This window comes from Enoplosus armatus, chromosome 21 (genome assembly GCF_043641665.1).
Source record: "Enoplosus armatus isolate fEnoArm2 chromosome 21, fEnoArm2.hap1, whole genome shotgun sequence".
In the NCBI taxonomy this organism is placed as follows: Eukaryota; Metazoa; Chordata; class Actinopteri; order Centrarchiformes; family Enoplosidae; genus Enoplosus; species Enoplosus armatus.
The window spans coordinates 2,053,194-2,071,761 of NC_092200.1; the positions used below are offsets into that span (position 1 = coordinate 2,053,194).

The window sequence follows — 18,568 nt, forward strand, 5'->3', positions numbered from 1 at the left end:
CCGTTTGAAATCTCTACACGCAGATTAGATGTTGTATTTTCTCCGGCAGGTTGTGGGTTTTTATTGGTGGAGACAGGTTCTGGCCTTTTGGCACAAAGAATAGACACAGAATACAGCTCATTCATCCTTCCTTCCCGCTCTCTCACCGGGCAGGTTGAGGATCTGGCTGAGGGCCACGCAGTGATAAAGCGCCGGGGAGATGACGCACTCCGCCCAGAGTCCCCGGGAGCCCAGCTCGTCCATGCGGACGCAGGTAGCCACCGTGTAGTCGCAGGTCCGGACCCAGTCGTTGGTGGCGGTGGCGACTATGACCCCGACCCAGCCCGCACAGCTCGCCGCGCTGCCGGTGATCTGCCTGCACATGTGCGCCATAGAGCCGCCGTGCGTTTTTACGCGCTCCGACAAAAAGAAATCTTAAAAATGATGCGGGGTTTTTAAAACAGATTACGGTGTTTGAATGTTTTCTTTCTCTCTCCGCAGTTGTATGAATTTAAACGTCTTGTTTATTGTTCTAGAGCCTGAAAATCTTTTCCACCAGACGCCTGGAAAATGCTATTTGTGTCCTTCTCTGCTCAGTTTATCACAGATGAAACGTTGACCTGTACTCCAAAAGATCTCTGCAGTCCTCACTTACAAACATTTGTTTCCAAGTGTGATTCAAATGAGTATTTTAGATCAGAATCCTTTTTTAAAAAGTAGACATGAAGAAGTAATCCTGTCCCGTCAGCGCGTCCCGGGCTGATCCGCAGAAAAATGCCTAGAATAAGATTTATCATAGGGTGTGGTGAAAAACGTACTCTTCAGTCCAAACTCTGAGCCAATCAGAGCGCATGTGAGATCCTAACCTAAACCAGATATGGAGAGACAGAAAAACAAAAACCTGAATCCATCAGAAAAGCAGCAGATAGACTAACCTGGAATATTTGGTCCAAATTTAAGGTTTTGGGTCTGGAAAAGAATCCGGAAGGAACTTTGTGACATGAATTCAAATCAGTTTGGTTCATAAGATACAGATTTCTCTTCATACATCACTCACCTGCCTCACTGCGGCCCTCTGCTGGGGACTCCAACCTTCAACCCTCCTCATTTCATCTCAAACAATAAGATAAACCCATCGTTTTGATTAATTATTCATTTATTAAATAATTTCAAGCAGGATACCATAAAAATGTGACGATTAAAGACACCAGTCTCTACCCTGATAGTGACTTTTTTTTAATCCACAGATGTGTTTTGTCCAGAATATAGTGATAGAAAACATTAAACTTTCATTAATCACTTACAAAGTCTACGTATCATCATCGTTATTGTTTTTTTTTGTTTGTTTTTTTCACACACACTGGTTATGTTAGCTACTGGATAGATTTGTCATTGACGTCACGTTCTAAAAAAAACTAAATAGACAAATTTTATATATTAAATGTTCAAAATCCTTCATGAAATAGCTTCAAATTTACACTCTCCAGCGGCATGTAAAATGTACACAAAGTTACAAAAATCGGTCTCCTGCTACAGTCAGAGGGCCCAAAACGGATGAAATTTCTTCTGGACTCTGGTCTCTTCTTGCTTCTGCAAACCTCCTCTGTTCCCGTCTCCTAAGGCCACACCTCGATTTATAATCTCATAAATTACCGTGAATCTCTTTTTGTGACTTTGTTCTGTCATCCTTGGTGTCAGCTTTTGTTTTTTTTTCCGTAACCACAAAAAAACTCTCTCCTCTTTTCTTCTCCTTCATCTTCCTCCAGTTCTCCGTTTCCTCGCCTCTTTATTGCCGTTTCTCCTTCGACGTCACGCCCCCGACTTTCTCTTTTTCGCTCCAGTTTGTCCTCTCACTGGTTTTTCAGCGCGTTGATGTGAGCGCAGATCTTGAGAGCCGGCCCCAGTTTGATGTTCATGCTGGTCATCAGGTGGTCCTCGGTCAGCAGCAGCAGAGCCTGGCCGTCGATCTCCTGCAGCCGGAAAGCCTCCGCCACGTCGCTGCAGCCTGAAACACAACGACACAAAGACAAGAAGACAAGGACAGGGAGCAAGCTGAGCCCAGAGTCACAATCTACAGTTTGAGGAAAGCCCTTGTCCTCTTTCAACATGACAATAATAACTGCTAACAAGATCAAAAACACCTGCTCTCCATTATTTTACCCCTCAAGTGAACTGAACAGGGCTGAGTATCTTCAAAACACCTGAGATTCTGTAAACAATCCCTTTTTTAAATCCCTTACTTCTGTATTTAATAAAGTAAGCCAAAGTTCTCAGATGTTTGATAAACATTAATAAATAAAATACAGTCTAAAATTAAACCTGATGATTTGGTGCCACATAAAAAGTAACGAGTGATAAAACAACCGTCTGAACTCAGATACCTGGTGGACATGATGTGCCTACATTACAGGTTGGCAACGACGGCCTGGACGCTGCTAAAGATGTTATTAACAACCTGCTAATGATTGTTATTAAACTAAGAAGCCACCAAAAACTTTCTACAACGTTCACAAAAGCTTCGTCCTTGTTTCTGAAGGGAACTTGCTGATATTTACAGATTTGACTTCTGGGAACGACTTTCACTGTGTTTTGTTTGTCTTCCAGATGTTTCACAATGATGTCACTCAGACTGACAGTTGGTGGTTAAAAGTATGCACGTTACCTCACGCGGTGGTTCATTTCAGCGTGTTGCGAAACACTTAATTGGATGAGGGGTGAAGGAGCCCCCCCCCCCCGTCATCTGCTGACGATTAAGACACTTGAGCGTTTGTATAAATCAAAGTGATAATTTCAACAGAGGCTGCCAGTTCCAACGAGGCTCCACGTGTGAGCCATTTGTTTAATATCTCCTCTTGTGTGTGACACTAAAGGAAGGGGGGGTCACAGTTTACCTGGCAGTGTGTGTATGAAGGAAGTTACTTCCTCCACGCTCCACTGGGAGGGGGCGGGTTTGAACGTGGTTGTGGGTGTAGAGGTGGTCAAGGCGGGCGCAGACGCCCTCCTCGCTCTCCGTGCCGCCCGGCGCTCCATCCTGGCTGTCATGGCAACAGCAGGATCCTCTTCTCCGCCATCATCGTCTTCCTCCTCCCCTCCTCCCTCCATGTCCTCCTCCTCCTCATCCTCCTCCTCCTCCTCCTCCTCCTCTTCTGCCGCCGCCACCTTCTCCTTTCCCTCCTTCTCACGACGACCGGCACTCCAGAGATCGCGAGGCTGCAGGGAGACGTGAACATGTGAAGATGTAGAGAGGACAGGTGAGTTCAGGATCCAGCTGTGTGCTTCTTAAAAGTCTGAATAAATGTGGTATCAATGTCAAAGTACAGAAGTATTATCAGCTAAATGTCCTTAAAGTATCAAAAGTACCCACGTGACTGATATAATACTAATACATCAGTGTTGGTGGGGCTAGTTTTAACTACTTTATTTACAGTAATTTAGTCCAGCGGTTCCCAACCTAGGGGTCGGGCCCCTCGAAGGGGTCACTAGATATATCTGAGATGAAGTTCTGATACATAAATGTATTTGTTTTGTGAAATATTGGATAATTTGACTTCTCTGTAATTCAAACGAAACCACGCGAGATGATAACTGGTAACAACTCACAGGCGTCTGAAACCTGACGAGAAGCCTCGACTTCACACTGCTTTACTGACACAAGCTCAAACAGCTGGAAACCACTGGTTTAATCTTTAACAATCTGCTGTATTTTATAAGATTATCATGTGTAAAAATAGTAACTGCAGCTGTCGGACGAGTAAAAAGGATTTCTCTCTGACATGAAGGAGAAGTATCAAGTAACCTCATGATTGTACTTCACTACAGTACTTGAGTAAATGTACTTTCCAGCTCTGAATAAACCTGCCCTCTCTAAGTAGACTGTCTACGTACAGAAAGCACCATGATGATGATGATGATGATGGTGCAGTTCATCCGATGGCCACTAGAGGCTGCAAGAAACTTTCAACTGCATTAAAGTCGATAAAAAACTCCAGATAAAGACAATGTTGACAAAACATTTTATCTATTAAATTAACTGTTCAATTATATTGTTTGTACTTTTTATTTCACGCCTACATGCGGTTTCAAAGCCTCTCTACGCTGCCAGGAATAAAACTATCGCATCCTTTATTTATTTGCTGTTGGATTGTAGGATTAAGAAGATGTTATGGCTCATAGAGGAGGATGTCGGGGGCACGTTCACTTGATTTGCTGGTGTTTCAGTCTCCACCTCTTAGCTGAAAATTATATTTTCTTGCTGTAGGAAGTGAAACCAAAACGGCTTCAAAACAACCCTCCAAACTTCACATCCCATAAGCCCCTGCTGCTCGTTAACGCCTGTGTAAGCGGACTGAGATGTAATCAGTGTATTTAACTATGACTGTGTATTTTAACTGTGAAATAATCAGTTGTCACTAATGGAAACTGTTGCAGCTGCTGGGAATAAACTGACCACAGCAAGTAACAATGCAACACACAGGCATGTTAACACGTTAGACTGCATGACAACATGCTAAACATTACACGGTGAATGTATCACGACAGCATGTCAACATCCGTGGTAACATCACAAGCTAAATGTTACCACGCTAACATGCTAACATGCTAAAATGCTTTGTTTTTGTCAAATTATTGTTTCCAAGGTCAAGAACAACTTGGAACTGGATTTTCTCTGTTTTCTCTCTTTGTAAATTAAATAACTGTTCGACCGTTCGGTGTCTCACAGGTCTCACTCCATCTGACCGCTGACCCAAAAGACAGAATACTCGGTCCCTGTCTGTATTTCTTGGACCACATTTTAGACCACGGGTCCGTTTCTGATTGCGTCCAAAGTTTTATTCCTCCAACAGGAATTTTTCACTATTTTTTTTACATTTTCTACACGAGATGATTAATTGTAAAAATAACTGATACTGAAAATAATTATTACTTGACGCCCTAATTGAGGTTTTGACACTCCAGTGTGAGATTCTGTTTCTATGTTGAATGAAGTAAACTCCAGACGTTTTTTTAGTGTACAGTGTTTTGAAACTGGTGGTGAGTTCAGTGTCCCTACCAGCCGCAGTAACAGAGGTTTCCCAGGAACTGACTCCGCCCTGTTCAGGGCTGGGCGGGGCCTCTCTGACCGACTGCCTGCGCTCAGAGCCCGCAGACGCTTCGTCAGGCGAACGTTAAACCTGACAGAGAAAGAGAAGAAGCGCAGGGAGATGTGATGTTTCCTCGCTCTGCTGCTTTGATTCACACTCATATCTGTATTTAACACCTGTGTGTTTCTACACAGGCCACACACCACATCCTGCCAGCACTGCTGCTGTGAAAGCAACACCCCTAGAAACACTGCAGCATTTCAGAAACTATGTCTAGGTCGCATAGTACAAAAGCTGCTTTTGTTTTTGAGCCAATGAAATCAGGTCTCACCCGCGTGCACAGGAAGTGGAGCAGAAGCGCTTGGACCGCATGAAGTTGTGTGCGTGGCCTCTCTTCCCACAGAACTGGCAGTGCAGCACTGTCCTGTCCCTGTGGGCCGACCCTGCATGTGTGAGACAAACATGGTCTGCCGTGTTTCATTTGAGAGCGGTTAAAGCTGCACAAGGCGTCTGTCTTTTTCTAAAAATACACAAAGTGGAGCTGCAACGAGGGGAAAATGTGTTTATGACTGTTGGTCCTGCAGGTCATTAGAGATTCAGCGGGAGGAGGATCAGCCAGTGAGACCAGACTATTCCAAGCCCTCTCCTTTAGTGTCCCACTGTTCCTTATTGAGAAGACTAGGCCTGCAACTGACGCTCTCATTATCGATTCATCCGCTGATTATTTTCTCAATTAACAGTGAAAACTGCCCGTCACTATTATCTAAACCCAAAAACACCAGTTTTTAATCACACGAGACAATTGAGAAGCTGGAACGAGTGAATGTTTTTTGTGTTTTTAGCTGAAAAAAAGACTCAAATGATTCATTGATTAATAAAAAAAAAAAAGCAACAATCATATTGATGGTTTTGTGTGTTTTAGCCGATGGTTATTCACAACACCGTCACCATGATCACCACTGTCTAAAGTATGTTATGAACAAATTATTACAAATCTATTAGTTGAAGACTTTCTATGTTTTATATGATTGTAAATCGATTCTCTTGCCGCTCAAATTAAATCATCACTTTAAACGTGTTAAGTTGAGCTCTGGTAAACTGAGAAGTGCACTTTCACATTTCAGTTTAAGAATAACTTAACACCAGGCTGAAAAGCAGATGTTTGCTCTGGCTGAAGGTTTCAAACTGTTGAGTGCGGTCAGAAATGTGCTCTGTTGCGCCTGTAACCCCGCCCAGCAAGTGATGTCACAAGGTCCTGGAGTACACCTGTACATCACAGCAGCAAGGTGAGAAAGACGGTGTTGAGTTCCTCTTTAAAGACATTTTATCTACTAAACAATTCGTTGATTAATCCACAAAATATTAGACAGATTATTTCATTCTGAAAACAACAGTTAGTTATGTCACCTTTTATCTGTCAGTTACTGAGACGTTGAGACGTTTATTTGACGATGCATTGTTGATGATTTGATAATGATGCTGTATAAAAGGTTCATGACTAGCGTACTTGGTACTATGTGTACGTATACAGGCGACTCTTACTGTTCCCGGGGTCGTCTGTGTCTCCTCCCTCCTCCACGTCTGAATCAGTGGAGTGCTCAGCTTGTTTCAATGTGTCCGTCACAGGCAACGCTGCTTTCCCATTGGTCCCGTTCACTTCCTGTGGTTTGGCCACCTGCTCTGGAACCAGCAGGGACGAGCGGTTCACCTGCGCGACCAAAAAGGTACTTAAATACACTGCAACAACCTGTGGCTGTGTGTGTGTGTGTGTGTGTGTGTGTTCGTACAGGAAACGGTTGGAGCCCCTCCTGGATGACAAATCCCTCCACCAGGTGAGTCAGAACCTGTCGTCCCTCAGGCCACGCCCTCGGCTCCCAGGGGCTGCTCAGCGATTGGCTGAAGCCCTCTGACTCGTCTTCCGATCGGCCGGGGGGCTCCGTCTCGGTTTCGGTCCCGGCCAGGTGCTGCGACTCGCCGACCGTTTTGTCGACCTTCTCCGTCTCGTGCTGCGATAGGCTGAGGTCGGTCGGGTGGGCGGACTGAGCGGGGAGGAGGGGAGGAGGGTTTTCTGCCGAGGGGGTGATGAAGGGCGAGGAGGGGGGAGACTGAGAGGAGAGGCTGGACAATGCTGGGAGGAGCAAAGACAGAGACCAGAGTTAGTCCGCTTAGACCAATAAATTGACTTCAATCTGTCAATATGTGGTAGCTGCATTTTAAAAAAGGCCTGAACCGGAACGCCGACTGTGAGCCAGACCTGATCCCCCAACAGCAGTGTTGGACCTCAGTGATGCTGAATGGGAGCAAATCCCTGCAGCTGGTTCAACATCTGGTGGGAAGTCTTCCCACATACATTTAGCCATGTACTGTAGTACTCAATAAGAGAGACAGGAGAGCACCTGATCTAGTCCCACCTGATCTAGTCCCACCTGATCTAGTCCCACTTGATCTAGTCCCACCTGATCTAGTCCCACCTGATCTAGTCCCACTTGATCTAGTCCCACCTGATCTAGTCCCACCTGATCTAGTCCCACTTGATCTAGTCCCACCTGATCTAGTCCCACCTGATCTAGTCCCACTTGATGTGTTTCACAGATCTCTATAAAGACGTCGTACTGTAGCAAATCTGAGACAGCTGGGAGGCTCGATTTTATTCCTTTATCACACTACAGTTTCATTTATGAAGTCTGGTCCAGTTGCTTTTTGTTGCAAAGAGGATGTCTGCAGGGGCGCAGAGCCCCCCCCCCCCTTTAATAATCCCACTTTGCACCGTAAAGCAACCAGACAGCTTTACTACAAATATGACTTGATGGATCCCAAATATGAGCTGCCCTCTCCCAAACAGCTGAGACTGGCCTAGCGTAATAAAGTGTGGAGGTAAAGACTGCTTTTGTTGTGTACAGTAATGATACTAACGTCTAAAAGTGAATTTAAATTCTGAAATCTCAGATGTTGCGTTGTCCCAGTAGGATGCTGCAGCAAATGTCAGCTCGATGGCTGCCTGAGAGGAAGGAAGTCAACATAACAGCTGATGCTACGCTTTAGAGGGTTGTCAGCAACCCTGTACATATGAAAGATTTGTGTTTACGTGGCTCAAACGTGCACTTCTGCACTTCTTCACGTCTATGTGTGGTTGAAGGTACCTGACTGGTTGTCGGACTGCGTTGACATGTTCTCACAGAAGTCCTCCTGGCTGACGGGCTGGAGGTCCCGATGTGACTCTGGTAGCCTCTGGCTTTGGAGAGAGACCTCTGGGACTGGAGCTGGTACTGGTAATGTTGCTGGGACAGAAGCTGGGGTTTGGACCGGAACCGGAGCTGGAATGAGACCCAGGATGGGTTTCGGCTCCATGCTGGAGTCTGTAACGGTATCAGGCGTTGGACTAGGATCCGTGTTCTGGCACTGATGGAGAACCTGACTGGTCAGGTTCTCAGACTGGTCCATAGCGGTCTCGCCTTTGTCTTCCTCCTCCATCTTTTTCTCCTCACCTCTGTCACTCTGGCCTTCCTCTGTCACTTCCATTTGTTCCTCCTCTCTGCCTGTTTCCACTTCCTGTCCCTTCGGACTCACGGGGCCGACTTCCTGCTCAGTTGAAAGCCTTCGTTTCTCCTCCTTCACTTTCTGTCTTTGGTCACCTTTCTCCACCTTCAGGTCTTTACTAACGCTCCCCTCGTCTCTGATTCCTGGTCGTACCCCTCGTCCTCTCTCTCGCTGCTCGTCGCTCTCCTTCACTTCTCCTTTCTGTGTCAGAGTTTGTGTTTGAGGACCAGTCTGACTCGGAGGAGATGCTGGACTCAGGAGAGACGGAAGCGAGGCCATAGGAGAGGTGGTTTTTGGCATTGAGGGGTTTAGAGGAAGAGGAAGCAAGTCCTCACCGCTCAAAGTCCTCTTTGATTGGCCGGACAGCTCAGGCGACTCTACAACCGGAGGCGCCGACTGCACAGTGTGGGTGTACGTGCCAGATTGCGGCTGGCGGCCCGAAGAGAGGGCGATGATTTGCAGCTGCCTCGCTGCAGAAGGCGAGCGCTCGAAATGGGAAGAAACAGACATGGGGTTGGTCGCAGATAATGAGCTGTGCTGGGATTGGCTGGGCCCGAGCATAGTTTGAGTTAACGGACAGCTCTTTAGTCCAGCCAGCGGCCGGCTGATGGGAGGGGCGTGACTGGAGGGGGCAGCAGCGATGGGTTGGAGGGTTGAGGTTTGCCTTGGCGACGCCGCTCTGTGACTGTTTGGAGAGTGAAGTCTGGGTCTCAGAGGGACGGCTCGAACTGGAGAGTAGAGAGCTGCAAGAAGAGGAGGAGAGATTAGAAAGTGAAGAAACCCGGGATTCAAGCAGCAGACGGACGTCACGTTGGTTGCTGGTTTGAATCCCAGGATCGGCTCGGAGTCATGATTCAGGAAAGTGAACGGAGGAGTTCATGTGTCCTGTGCTGAACGAGGTTTCCCCTTAAACATCTGCTTCTAGCTTTTATGATCATGAGCCGACAGATATTTGAGTTTTAAGACCCATATTTGATATTTGAGAGTTCTGAGCTTAACACATATCAGGAGCCTTTATTTTAGTTTCTTGTGACCAAGATATGTGAAAGTTCAGGGATTTGAACAGTGTTTGTAAAGGTGGACCAACAGGTGGCTCCCCGGCTGCTCCGGTGTTAACACCTGGGGCTTCACCTTCTCCGACGGCTGCTGAAGCTCTGATTCGGGGTGTTGGCAGTAAAGCTTCGTGAAATTCTTTCTTAATGTTCATTTCATGCTTGTTGCTTCGTGCTTGTTTCCCCAGAGGTTCTCTTTATGAGGAGAAGTCAAACCGGAGCAACTAGTAATGAAAAAATCTGAATAATTATAACCAGCTTTGTTTGCTCTGGGTGAGCGTTAACCCCCCCAGGCCTAACCTTTGAGAGCGAGAGAAAAGGTCAGCTTCAACAAATGTTGAAGTGGTTATTGTAAAATGTAAGACTGAGGAAACATGAGCGCTGTGAGAAACTCGCTGACTAAATGTTAACCGAATCCTGATCACCAGTTTGTCTTTTTGACGCATAAATGCAGAACACTGGTTTTCTGTCACTGTAAAGTGAATATTGTTGACGTCCTGGTGGCAGAAGTCCTGTCTTGGCTTTGAAACACGGCTGCGTCACAGGTTGCTCATGTCAACAGTGATTTCTCCTTCTAGGATTTATTATTTTAATCAATTGTCTCATTATTTTACTAGAAATAAAGCAACAAAGAGATTTTAAAAAATCTAAAGATAATCCAATAATCAATTATATTTTTCTTCTGTTAATCATCTCGCAGCCCATTTAGATTTATACTTTATTACACCACTGGCCTGATGGGTTTTGGATTGTTGGTCAGACAAAACAAGCCGTCTGAAGGCGTCACATTGGGCTCTTACAGCTTGTGATGCCACTTTTTCCGCTATTTTTTTGTCATTTTATAAACAGTTAATTGTTTAATCCAAAGATAATTGAAAATGACACTATATACTAGTTGCAGTCCTGGTGCTGATCAGATGTTATTTCTACATTCAGTAAGATTATTATATTATCATTATTATAACTGCTGCACAAACTGACAAACCAATTAACACTCAGATGGTTGCACAACACAAACACCCAGGTGAGTATTTATAGAGAACTAGTGGATCAGGTTACCTGAGGAAGACAAACCTGCGTCTGCACCTGTGTTGCTTTTTGCATCTTCTGCTTTAATAACAGTCATGTATGTTTTTAGGAACCCAATAATGTCTCACTCACTTTTCCGCATCCAGTTTCACAGTTTCACTTTGATTGAACAAAAATATCTTCTAACTGTCCAGCAGCTTTAATCCAGATGAGAGAAGAGAGGAGTTGATAAAAAATAATGTATTGTAGACTGTTTTTTTTCAGGTTAGACTACAGACTGACCCACGCTGAGTTTAATATGCAGCCTGGGGTGCAGTAATAATAATTAGCATTTAAACTTTACTATATTTTGATTTACAAAAAAAGATGCTTGAACATCTATTATTACCAGTAATGACACACACTTGACTGTACGTATACTAAGTGCATCAATAATACAGTTATTTACATGGCTAATTGTTTTGTTGGATTAACGTTATTATGGAAACAGGATTAACTATTTCACCATAATGTGTTCTTCTGAAATCAAACCTACAACCTGTTTAGAGTTCAGCAGTTTATTCATGAAGGTCGACATATAAAACCCAAATGAAGCCGGTTGTTCACACCCAGCGTTAGTTACCCCCCCGGGACCTACTTGGAGGTGGGACGGAGAGGTGGCGGTTGGGCGCGGTCGGGCTCTCCGTTGCCGTGGTGTTGGGATGCGGTCGCGGCCTGAGAGGTGGGAAGAGGGGAGCGTGAGGGCGAGAGAGGGGAGGCGGGGCTGAGGAGGGGGGCTTAAGGCGGAGGGAGGGGGGGATTGTGAGGGCCCCGGGGGGAGGTGGCCTCAGGGTGAGACTCTGGAGCTGGAAAGAAGAGAGGAGACAGGAAGAGAGATGTTCAGTTAGATCTCAAACACATCTTTTTTACTGTCAGGCTTCTCTGCTTTGATTCAAGGTGTTCAAGAATTGATCGTTCGCTAAGCCCCTCCCCCAAATGACCAGTGACGTGAAGTAAATAGATTAGTTTGTGGGGTTACAGATTACGTTGAAAAAAGCACATCCACTGAGTAGCATTGTCCTGGATTATATATAGGATATTATATAGTAACGGCTCTGTCCTACTCTTTATTGGATTTGGGAATGTTATTTGCTGGAGGAGAGTTAGATGAGAAGATTGATACCACTCTCACATCTGTCCATTGAATGTAAAGCTACAGCTACAGCAGCCATTTAGCATAGCTTAGCACAAAGACTGGAAACAATCCGCCTCCTTGTCAAGAAATAGTCTGGCACGTAAATAGTTGAATAAAATATTAATGAGCCTGAGAGGTGCCGGTAGGCAGATGTTATTACCATTTGATAAAGCCAGGCTAGCTGTTTCCCCCTGTTTCCAGTCTTTGTGCTAAGCTATGCTAAACGGCTGCAAGCGGTAGCTTCACATTCACCAGACAGATGTGAGAGTGGTATCAATCTTCTCATCTAACTCTCCTCCAGAGAGCAAACGTTTCTCAGGCTGACTTTTTAAAGCAAAGGTTCGACATTTTGGGACAGTGTTTTTAACAAATTCATGGTGCTAACTTTTAGCTTAATTAGCTAACTAGCTACGGCTGATAAAGTCTGCTAGCGACAGTCAGCTGGCTAAATCCACAGTCGCTGGCTAGAAATGAGAATCTGCTTCTGTCTGAAATCAAGAACGCATTGTTTCAAAATCAATGTTTTTTCAAAAGACAATGCGTCTCGCTGGTAAATGTGCGAGTGTTAACAGTAAACTGCATATCTGCCGAGCGAGAATGCAAAACTTGACAGTCGTGCAACCGTAACTGAGGGGGGCGGGGCTTAGCGAACAGTCAATTAAGAATCCTACATGCACACACGAAAGGTCGGATTTGCTCGGCTGCTCACCTGAGCGGAGGCAGGGTTAGAGGAAAGGGGAGAGGAGGAGGAGGAAGAGGAGGAAGAGGAGGACAGGGCAGGTCGCATAGCAGACGTAAGAATCAGCTGCAGGAAGGAAAGGAGAGACGGGAAAGAAAAGGAGAGAATAAACCGAGGAGGAAGCACAAAGAGGAGAGCAGGGATTAAAGCAGAGCGAGCTGTGTGAATAATATCCTGTTTCTTAATCTCTTCCAATTTACTGTCACTGTGAAAACAAAAACCTTTTCTACCTCGATTCTTAGCATTTATCGGTTCAGACTTCTTTCCTGCGATACACGATCATCTGAAAACTTATTTAAAAATTGTCAAACATAATGAACCAGAGCTGACGACATGACATTTAATGAGAGTTACTGTCTGTGGCTCTCAGCTCCGAGCCCATTGGTTCCTACTGAAGATGTCAATCTTAAAAACACCTCACAAATATATAGTTTCATTTATTATCCTATCATGTTACACTGATGTACAACTGCCAGTGTGCTTTTTGAAAAAGCTGACGTGAAACATGTTTTCAAACTTGTAGCTTATAGTGTCTGCATTTCCTACTTAACTTGAATGCATCATCCCTCTGACCTTTGCACTCCCTGCTACTACCTTTAATACTGGTGATCTGTTATGCTGCTGCGCTCGCTGCGCTGTATGTTGCCGGCAGCAAGCCAGATTAGACGTATAAATCTATGCAAATGTGGGTTTGTGTGTGTGTGTGTGTGTGTGTGTGTATCTATGTTTACCATCTGGGCCCTAAGTAGGACCTGGTCTTGGCCAGACCCTTTGAGGCCTTTCCCTAGGAGCAACGTCTGCTGGGATACCCTCTGCCTAATAGGGGAGGGGCTCTGATTGGCTCGCACAAGACCAGGTGTGCCCACAGGATGAGCCTGTGATACCTGGAACAAAGGGGGGAGAGGAGGGAAGGGAAGCACATCAGGAAGAGCTTCAGAGCAACAACGTCTTCTTGGTACATTTCCTATAAAAGCAAGACAGTCGTGTGTGTGTGTGTGTGTGTGTGTGTGTGTGTGTGTGTGTGGATGCATGTCTGTGTGTACAAAGGGTGGAAACCAAAAGAGTAAACAATGAAAATTGCTACTGCTACATTATACGTTATAAGAGGATGACTTCCTGTCAGTGATACATTGGTGTGAAGTATGTTCATGTTGACATTTGTTCACCAGACACTCATTTGGTTTCCAGATCTCAACGGCTGCTCAGGGTCCATAAATATAACAGCAAAAGTCGTACTGCCCTCACCTCTCACGTTCCTAAGATAGCATCTAGTCAAAGCAAGGCAGTTTTACTGACATTGCACATTTCATGACAAGCAGGATGAATTCCCAAATGTCAAAGTATTCCTTTAAAGTGATACGTGGTGATCTTACGGAGGCCAGCGTGTCTCCTCTAGCAGTGAGTTATATTCAACTTGTGTGCGCGCGTCCGTTACCTGTCTGCCAGGTGGACTGGCTGGTGTGTGAAAGGGCGTGATGGGCGTGGAGGTCGGCGTGGATACGGGCCGTGTGGTCCCGTTGGTCAGGCTGGTGGAGGTCTTGGTTGACATGGTGGTGCTGCTGTGCGTTGCAGAAGACGAAGAAGAAGAAGAAGAAGAAGAGAGGAGGGGCGAGGTGGTGCTGGCTACAACAGGAGAGGAAGAGGAGGAGGAGGGAGGAGGAGGGAGAAGAGAGGTGGAGGTTTGTGTGGTAGGAGATGTTTTGGAGACGCCCGTCGGGGAGGGAAGGATCGGACGAGAGTACGTGCGGAGGGCGGGGGCTGCAGTGGAGGTGAGTTTAGGGGGAGCAGGGACGAGGATGTGGGGAGACGGAGTGCCAGTCGTCGTCGCCGCCACCTTTGGGCTGTGGGTTGCAGAGACGGAGGGAGCAGGGGTGAGAGGGGGAGGAGGGGAGGAGGTGGTGGGCGTCAGCGTGGGTGCAGGGGAGTCCAGGAGCATGGGGTTGGGGGTGAGCCGAGGAGGGGTGGGGGTTGTAGGGGTGGAGGACTCGGGCGTGGTGGTGGAAGTCTGAGGGCTGGTTCCATTGGTGGCCTCTCCATGTTCTGATTGGCTCTGTTGAACCAGCTCCCTGTCCATCCTTCAACACTTTCACACACTGAAACAGACAGACAGATGGATGTGGAAGGGGTCACTCGTAGTGCGGAATCTGGTTTATCTGTCCTGGTTCTCTCTCAGCTCCTCAGAGGGAACACTGGACTTCATTCATCAGGTGACACAAACAGGACTCCACATGAAGGACCATGTTGACCTGTGACTGCTGGATGTGGAAACAAGCAGCTGGTTGATCACAAGTTCAACAAATCAACTTGAAATATAATAATATGTTAATGTTCACAACTTGTTTCTGCTGCCCCCAAGTGGCCAACAAAGTCAGTTAGTGCAGGTTGATGTTTCACCGATTAAGAAGAAGGTCTCGGGATGGGACTTGTGACTCCGTCCGTCACTTGTCTGCACAGACTCCTACAGACTAGAGACTCTCTGTGACAGCACACCTGTGAGTGTGGCTACATGGAAGAAGTCAGATAAAGTCAGACAACACGTCAACAGGTAGATGTCCACGTTGGGAAATAAAAGAGTCTCTAACTTTGGGAACGCACCCACAACAAAGTGCAGACCAGTGTGAGCTTCAAAGCACGACACACAAGTCTTCTCCATGCTTTATTCACCTCCCCAAACGTCTTCATCAGGGCGGCGAGAAGAGGAGGAACTCTGATTAATCAGACTTAAAAATGAGTTATTCAAGTTCCTGTTCCTGTAATTTCTAGTTTCCTGCAAATATCTATGTAATCTGGTACAAACTGTCAAGAAAACAGAGACAAAGAAACAGTTTAGTTGGTTGTAAAACTTGCAGAAAATAATTGAGCAGTTAACTATCAAAAAGCCGAATCATTAAAACATTTTGGAGACTTTTTGTTCAGCTCAGGACAACGGCCATGTTAGAAGCAGGACCGTACAACTAACAAACATGATCTTACAGCTGTTCTTCCACATCCACGAGGAGCAAAGATAAGACAGATGTAACTAAAAACAAACAGTCTTTTTTTTGTATGTGCGTTTGGTGGACAGTGATGGATCGAATGTGTTAAACAATCCCTTCGGTTTGTCTTGAAGACATGATAATGAACTTCATCAAAGCTGTCACTGATGCTACAACCTCCACTGACTGCAGGCGGACTGACACACAACACCGTTACTACCAACTTCAGCTGTGTGTTTTGGATTAGAGCCATGGCAGCAGTTAATGTGAGCCGTTACTGCGAGGACAAGTGAAGATTCACCCTACTGGGACGAGCGTGTGCTCATTAATGACTTTATAATGATGGATTTTATCTGCTGATGTCACTGCAGTCCTCTGAACGGGAGGTACAGTCTGATTGTGTGACTGAATGTTGGGTTTGTGGTATTCTCGTCTTCCAGCATTACTATCATTTACTTTAGAGCTGCAGCGTTTAGTCCTTTAAACAGTAAGAAAATGAATTGGCAGCTTCAAGATAATCGATTAACCGTTAAGGCATTTTTCAAGCAAAGACACCAAATATTCTCCGGTTCCAGCTTCTCTCACGTGAGGATGCGCTGCTCTTCTTTATCGTCTGTGACAGTAAACTGGACATCTTTGGATTTTTGACTGTTGGTGGAACAAAATAAGACAATCTGAAGACACAACATTGGACACTGGATCGAGAAAAAGTGAGATTTTTCACTATTTTATAGACCAAAGCATGAATCCATGAATCGGGAAAATAATTGGCAGATGATGATCGATAACGATAATAATCATTAGTTACTGTACGGATGTCTGCATCATGCACATTGTGTGGAAACAGATGATCTGTCCGTCTGTCTGGCTGCAGACATACAGTCCATGAGTTACTGTCACTTCAGCAGAGCAGCCGCCTTGCATGAGATTACTAATAGTATTGATTATGTGTAGCCATAATCAACAGGAGAGAAGTTCGTGGTGTCGTCTTAAAATGTCTAGTTTAGTCTGACCAACAACCCAAAACCCAAAGATATTCAGTTTACTTCCACAGACGATGATTTTAATGAGCACCATAAGTAATTAATCGATTAGCAAAATTGTGGTCAACTATTTCTCTCCATCACCTAATCGATTAACCGACCAATTGTCTCAGGTCTGAATCAATGTTTATGGATTTCGTCAAGTCATAACCAGCAGAAAAGGAGTTCTGGAGCTCAGGGGTCCCAGTGTGGCTCCAAGAGCCCCCTGCGACGTGAGGACACCCCTAACGTCACTACAGTGTGACCCAGTCGTAGTTATCTCAGCAGCCACATATGGAGATGCATGCAAATCTCCCCCAATCGTATCAAAGGGGGGGTTTCTGGTTTTAATGGGGGCTCAGTCTGCAGCCCGAACTCAGCTAAATTCACGCGACATCAGCACGCGAGCAGGTGCCACTCCACGCGCAGCGGGCAGATGCTGACATCTGGCCCGCAGCCTGTTTACTCGCCAGCGTCGCTTTAATTCCCGCAGACAGCGATGAGTCACATCGCATGTCGCTGACAGTCAGGCCAGAGATCACGCATGTGACCATCAACAAAAAAAAAAAAAAAAAGATGGAGACAGGCCTGCACAGTGGAGAAGTCTCACGATAATAACATTTTGGGAAATTGTCATGTCCACGTTCTGCGTAAAGCTCTGTGGTCACCTACCCGCTGAAGTCGGCGTCGTCCTGCAGGCTAATCCCGGTGTCGTCCGTCCGAGAGGGGACGCATGTTCGTGAAGTCTGCTGCTGTTATCTGGTGAACGGGTCCGGGCTGTTTGAGCAGGGTCGGCAGGCTGAAATGGGCGTGTGTGAAGCCTCACTTCCTCGTCTGACAGCGCAGGAGCTGTTGTGAAGTGCGCGTCACCCTCCCCCAGACAGTAATTTCCCCAGCCTCACCTCTGATTATCTGCCTTTAGCCCCTGCAGAGAGGCAGAAACGCAAAGTTGCAATGCAAGGCAGGCCCGGTTCTGATAGTATGCATGGGTTTGTGTGTGTGTGTGTGTGTGTGTGTGTGTGTGTGTGTGTCGCACTTTGATTAGGATTTCATTACATCCCGAGCTTTTTCCCGCGGAGCAGTCCGTAAATCCAGCATCCAGAGGGGTTATGTTGCCCGCCGTTCTCCGGTGTACCACCACCGTCACACCTGCCGGGTCTGTGGTGGGAATCAGCCCGGCTCGGGGCCACCGTGTAGCGGCTGCGAGGGGCCTGGTTAGTCCGCTGCTGGAGAAATGCAATGGAAGGCGGTTTTCACAGAGCGACAGAGGCGAGACAGCACCACTCAGAGCTCAGGAGGACCGCAGAGACTCTGCTACACAGAGGCAGGCTGCAGCGGGAGACACTGCTGCTCACGCACAGTGGAAGCAGCGTGCAGCACCGCAGCACAGAAACACCTCATGTCCCGCATTCAACATGTTGCATGAGTAAAAGTACAGAATATCATCAGCTATCAAAGATCGGTGCTCGTTATGCAGCGTGGAGTGATTTATCATGTTACTGGGTTATTATCACCACTTCATCAGCTGTTTGTAGTTTAATAACAACGCATCATAGCTTACAAAATTATATGAAATCTTAAAGTAAAGTCAAATGAATGTAGTGGCATCAAAAGTATATTTAAATGTAGAGGAGTGCGAGTATGAAATGACATGAAATGGAAATTAAAAAGTATAATATTTGAGTAAATGTACTTCGTTGCTTTGCACCGCTGCTAATGTAAAATCAATTCAGTAACATGTATTATCTAAATACACAAATAAATAAAATATATACGTCACATATTATAATAACAGCCTGTAAAACTTTGATGAATCAGGATAGTGACTTGTTTGCAGTCATTATTCTATTATAATATAATCATGCAGCAGAAGGGTCCCTGTCAGTGTTCCTGTGTAATACTATAATAATAATACTGATCATTATTACTGATGCATTAAGCAGCATTTTAATGTTGTAGCTGGCTGCACTGTTAGATGAA

General features: G+C 45.8%; 1 protein-coding gene and 1 pseudogene across 1 annotated transcript; both read right to left on the reverse strand.

The window, feature by feature from the left end:
• The window catches only part of LOC139304520 (claudin-11-like), a 1,024-nt pseudogene extending 652 nt beyond the window's left edge, over nt 1-372 (reverse strand).
• Nucleotides 373-1,117: 745 nt separating this feature from the next.
• LOC139304187 (polyhomeotic-like protein 3) lies at nt 1,118-17,479 on the reverse strand. The gene is made up of 12 exons (XM_070928069.1): nt 17,261-17,479; nt 14,027-14,684; nt 13,323-13,475; nt 12,562-12,657; nt 11,316-11,523; nt 8,201-9,340; nt 6,848-7,188; nt 6,597-6,768; nt 5,392-5,503; nt 5,030-5,150; nt 2,871-3,189; nt 1,118-1,984 (listed from the first exon to the last, which is right to left on the reverse strand). The coding sequence occupies exons 2-12, from the start codon at nt 14,663-14,665 to the stop codon at nt 1,830-1,832; spliced, it is 3,456 nt and encodes a 1,151-aa protein (XP_070784170.1). The 5' UTR covers nt 14,666-14,684; nt 17,261-17,479; the 3' UTR covers nt 1,118-1,829.
• Nucleotides 17,480-18,568: the final 1,089 nt, after the last annotated feature.